Below are 5,861 nucleotides of genomic sequence, written 5' to 3'. Positions count from 1 at the left end.
CGGAATGGAATCTGGTGACCAGAGGGAGTGGATTCTCTAGCTGTGGCTCTACTGGATGTTTTTTGGTGTTGCTAATAAGTTCCACAGTTTTATAAAGGACTTGAGTTTTGCAATGATTAATTACAATTGGAATCTGTTTACTATCCATTATTTGAAAATTTATTTTTGTTAGGGTTGACTAATGAAACAAAGCACTATTGATTACTATTTATGTTTATTGTAATTATAGTTGTTCAACTCACAGTGCTTATCGGTGCCTTTAAAAGGATCTGTGATGTTGAGGAATGTGTCATCAGCCAATATCTGTTTTGCTTGTGTCATTGGAAGGATGATATTACCTGTTTGAACTATTTTGTTTCAATTCGTGTTATACAAATTTTACATATTCCTTCTAATTAGGACACCCGTATATAAAGATTAAAAGTCATGATTTCATAATTTGCTATTAATACTTGTCAATTTTCCGATGTCACTGTATATACCAATTGTAACATTTGTAACATTTGATGCACAAATGAAAATTGACCCTTTAACTTAACCTTACCTTTGGTTTGAAGAATTTTAAAATGTCTTATTAAAGTTGGAGCAAAAGATGGCTTTGCTCTGGGCCAAATCAGTCTTTTTACTCTCTGTACAATTATGGTTAATTATAGTTTGTTAAAATTCCCAGAGGCCTCAGCTCTAAATTAAGGGCCAATATGTAGTTGTTATTAATTGTAATTAATATTGACTAGTTGTGTGTGTATGTGTCTTTTTTTTTTTTTTTGCAGTTACATTTCAAAGAGGAGATGGAGGACTAATGAGCAATGGAAGGTATGCTAAGCAGATTCTTTTATATTACTATTATTATTATTTTTAATCAAGCCTGGGGAAACTCTATAGTAAGAGCCTTTTATCGTAATAAACAATCACTTATAAGTCTGAGAATTCTAGGAGGAATTAAATGGCTTACCATAGGTTTAATGATCTATCTGTCGTGCACTTTAGAGGAATCAAGTCCAGATGTTTCATATCTCCCAGATGCCCCTGAAGAAATGAGTAGTAAATATCACAAGGAATGTGTTCATTTGTTAGCAGGATGTTTATTGCATTAATTAGACATTAGCAAATGAAGTTGCTATTGTTTAAGACTCCTTATTGGCTCTCACTAAATTGCTGTGAGTGAACAATTACACATAATCGATCACAAAGTAAATGATTCATGGATGATGAATAAGCTGTAGATTGATAGGACTGGATTCCACAACTTTAGATACTCAATTGAAATTGATAAAAGCTGATAACAAACCCATATATCCTCATCTATTTTCTTTTTGCCAATATGGGGATTGTAATTAGGTTCTGCTAATAACTTCCAATCTCCCATTGAATCAATATTTTTGCAAAAAGGAGATTAAGTCTAATGAGAACTAGTAAATGTAGCAAGAAAGCATTTGGATCTTCTTATTGCAGTTTCCATAGAAACATATGTTTCTCTTAGGGGTTATACCAGAAAGGGTCTATTTAAAAAAAAAAAAAAAAGTACAATGATTATAGATGTTGCTATTTCTTTGTAAACATGTTGATAACCTGTAAAGAATTCAGAATCCTTGTCTTTAATATTAAAGATGTAAATTCTTTTAACTGTGATGTGAAGAAAGTTTTCTTCATAGACTCTATACATATGCTGGATGTGAAGAAAGTTTTCTTCATAGACTCTATACATATGCTGGATCAGATCACAGTGGACCTTAAAAAAATTTAATACACCTCTAATATTTTGCAATCTAGAGAACTTGAAAATGTTTTCTATTGATGAAACAATATAAATACTGTTCATTAATTTTGCTCAAGTTCCTTGCTCTAAATCAAACACGAAGGCTTATAGCAGGGCTTACAACCTACAGGGGACAGATAAATATGGGGGCTGCAGGAAGCGAGGAAGCATAGCCCAAAGTCCTGGAAATGGCTGATACTGAGCAGTCACTATGAGCAATTGTTCCCTTGAGGTACCAATTTATCATCGAACCTTGTTTTGGGATCCTGCTATGTTACCGATTCCCACCAGTTTCAGGGCACACGACTGAATTCATTTGGATGTCAGCAGAATCTCAGGCAGAACTTCTGCTTCTACTGACAGGATTGATCTATATATAGCCTTAATGAGCTGCCAATGTTGCTTAATTCTAGAGAGGCTACACATTTTAATTTGAAGTGAATTAAAATCCTAAATTTTTAAATTCATTCTAGTGTATGGGACAGGTATTTATTTCTCACTGAGCTCCATGTGTTGATTTCCTTTTACTTTTTGTTTTAGCCGCCCAGGTCTTCTAAATACTGGTGATCCCAGTTATCCATGGCTTGCTGATTCATGGCCAGCCACGAGCTTGCCAGTAAATAATAGCAGTAGCGGCCCAAATGAGATTGGGAATTTTGGACGTGGAGGTAAGTTAGGGTTTTCAAAATTTCTTTATTTGTTATTTGTTTTCTTGGCTTTTCTAGATGTTTTAAAAATGATATAAAAATTTCTTCCATAATTAAAATCAGTGAAGCACATATAGTAACAGTGTGATACAGTTGCTGATTATTTTATTATAATACCATTGTGTCAATATTACATTGAGTATAGCTAAGCTTTTAAAAAAGTCATTACTAATCAAAAAGATAAATATTGATAATACATTTATTTTTAAGACTGTTAGTATATGATTACTAAAATCAGGAACTGTGTTGCTAAATAGGGCTTACGAGTTTTGGACTAGTCATTTCACTTCTTTAATTCATTCAACATATATTTATGGAGCATATCCTATGTACGTGGCACTATGGAAGACAGTAAAATTATGAGAGATGGTCTTTATTCTCATATATTATATAAGGAGTACACACTTAAACAACATGTTGAAAGAGAACTTTTCTGTAGTTCTACAATTGATAGCAGGTATCTCAAGTAAAAGACAAAAGGTGCTAAGTGGTGACATGATGAAGGCTTCAAATTTGATGCCAGTGTCCTCTCCTTAGGACTTTATAAAGAGATAGAATTGGAATTACTATAAACAATCACCACTTTCTCTCTTTCATCTTTTCAACCAGTCAATAGGAGAGCAATGGGTTTAGAGAAAGATGGGACTAGAGAAATCTCTGGTCCCAGTGTTTAGTTGTGTGTGTGTGTGTGTGTGTGTGTGTGTGTGTGTGTGTGTGTGTGTGTATATAAAGTTTTGCATTGACAGAACACAGTACACATACCCGAGTAAGACAGTAAACATACCTGAGCTGCCTTGCTGATACCTCACATGAAAAAGCTGTTCATTGATACTAAGACAGTTTTATGAAAAAAGTATTAGTTAAGTTGATATCTCAAGGAGAGTTAGGAATTAGTCAAATGTGTGATAAAAGTGTGTGGAGAATAAAATACCATATTTTTAGGTACAGAAATAAGAGAGATATTGACCTAATTGAAAAATGAATGAGTAACTTGAGTATAAAGTACAAGGCAGCAGAGGTGCTAAAAAAAAAAAAGAGAGATAGAGAGAGAGAGAAAGGACAGATAATAGAGTGCCTTTTAAGCCAAACAAATACTTTTAACTTTGTCCAAAGGGTGATCAAAAGCCACTGATGGATTTTTAAGAGAATGATGATAGGATAAAAGTATTATTTAAATCATCCAGCCTGTTGCTGTGTGAAAAATTGTGTTACAGTGAAAAATGAGTGTGATTAATTAGAAAAATAGAGCTGTAATCTAAAAAAAATCTGGATGACGTCACTGGAGGATTTCTATACTTCTAGGTAGAATGAATACAGGAGACCCAGGGCTGGGTTAAACTATTCTGAGTCTATTATAAAACCTCACTGGTGGATTTCACATGCATTAGCATATAAAGACATTAACTTAGAAGAATAATCATGGAGACTGGCTTTTTCTCTTTAAGAATGGAATATCAATACCTGTTTGTATATAATTAAAATAGTATTTCAAATAATAAAGTTACTAAGTATTGTATGTCTGCATTTGTCAATACCAACTACAAGAAAGTGAGCTCCCTCTCATTCTCCAAAGAAAATAACTATCCATACAATATAGGTGTGTAATGATGATTAAGCGAACGACTATATATGGGTTTAGCTCAAAGCTTGACATACAGTCACTGTGCAATGCGCATAACTGAAGTAAATAAGAGAATAGAGGGTAAGTTGTATAACTCCTCAACTTCTCGCTTACTCTCTATAATGCAGTACACCCCATTTAGGATTCTCACTTGCCCAGAACCTCTGAAATTAGCTGCCTTACATAGGTGACCAAACTCTGAACCCTACAACTATAGATTATCACTCTACCACAGGTAGGTTCTGTACCTGAATATCTCCTTACCAGACCCAATTGTGTTTAAAGAAATTCTGTTCCCAAAGCATTTATCAGCCAAGGGATAACGGCCTCTTTTCTTAGTTGTATTTGTATTGAAATAGCACACAATTCTATTTTTATGTCAAAGAATAAATGCCTAATATGGAGGGAAAAATTACTTTTCAGTTTCTAGCAAGCAATACGAACATCTAAAATGTCTCGGTCTAATTTAGCCAAAGGGTACATATGTAGATTTTCAAGGATTTTCTTCCATTTCCACCTCATTTTCATGACATAAAACATTTCACAGATGAACATTGAGGCCAAGACAAAGTTTTTGAAGGGTTTACTGTATCTGTTTTCAGTGTGATAGGTATTCGAAGCATTTACTATGTACCAGAATTTCTATTAGAGATTTTTTACTTTTTTTTCATTTTCTTCGCACAATAAATGTTTGACATAGATAATCATATTTCCATTTTAAAAGTCAAGAAACTAAGATTTATCAAGATGGGTGTAGAATGCAGGTCTGACAGATTCTAAAGCCTAGGTTATTTACACTGCTCTGCAGTTTTAAAGGTGGGATTCACATGTATGATTATAGTATAACCGTATTTAGTAATACCAATACATGTTTATTGGTATTGATTTCATTACATGTAATGAAAGTGGTATTTTGAATGATAAAGTTATTAATTTTTGCATAAGTTTACATTTTGTCAATGCAAGCTTAAAAATGTATATAACCATTCAGTGAGTGCTTATTCTCTGCAAAATACTAAGTTAGGAATTATGGAAATACAGACATAAATTTCTATGTTCCTATCCTTGAGTAACTTATGATACAGTGAAGGAGACAGGCATTCTTATGAGTAGTTATACCAGATCAAAAAAAAAAAAAAAAATTAACCAAGATATTGAAAAACTACAGAATGATTCATGAATAATTCCAAATGGACAGAAGGTCTTCTGTAATTCATAGGCTTCAAACTCAAATGTTAACAAGTTCCAGTCAGCCAACTCAGAGCACTAGGATGGGTAGGTGTAGAATGTGAGAAATAGAAAATAGGAAGTCATGCCTAAAGATGGCAGCACCTATTCAGGTCCAGACTATTGGGAGGAAGGCTGACCAAAACTACCAAACCAGCTAATGTTAGAGATGCTGACCCACATCCACATATTCATGCATGAGCATCTAATATTTCAATGTTGTGATATAATTCAATTTAGTTTTTTGAAAATGTAGGAATAATCAAATAACATTTGAAGGAAATATGCAGTTCCAAAATCAATACAGAAGCACTTAGACTTGAAGGTTGACTAATTTCATCCAACAAGGGGCGGGGGGATGGTGGAGAGAGAGAGAAAGAGAGAGAAAGAAATTCTATTTTAAAGCATAGCTTTAGCTCTTGAAGAGCAACATTATGTAAGATTAGATTCACAAACTACTGTTTTTTTTTTTTCATTTTTAAACATTTAAATACAGGACCACTTCAAAAGTTTGTGTTGAAGTGGTCCACAATTTAAATCTAAAGCTTTG

General features: G+C 33.4%; 1 protein-coding gene across 5 annotated transcripts in view; it reads left to right on the top strand.

Annotated features, from left to right (window-relative positions):
- Window positions 1-5,861, top strand: part of ROBO2 (roundabout guidance receptor 2) — a 562,940-nt gene that overhangs the window by 507,248 nt on the left and 49,831 nt on the right. For all 5 annotated transcript variants that reach the window (XM_023528483.1, XM_023528481.1, XM_023528482.1 and 2 more), the window contains exons 19-20: window positions 771-813; window positions 2,297-2,424. In XM_023528483.1, coding sequence (XP_023384251.1) covers window positions 771-813; window positions 2,297-2,424 — 171 coding nt within the window. The remainder of the gene's footprint in view (window positions 1-770; window positions 814-2,296; window positions 2,425-5,861) is intronic.

The sequence above is a fragment of the Pteropus vampyrus genome, unplaced genomic scaffold, assembly GCF_000151845.1.
Source record: "Pteropus vampyrus isolate Shadow unplaced genomic scaffold, Pvam_2.0 Scaffold26, whole genome shotgun sequence".
NCBI classification, from domain to species: Eukaryota; Metazoa; Chordata; class Mammalia; order Chiroptera; family Pteropodidae; genus Pteropus; species Pteropus vampyrus.
This window is presented reverse-complemented; position numbering and strand designations above follow the sequence as displayed.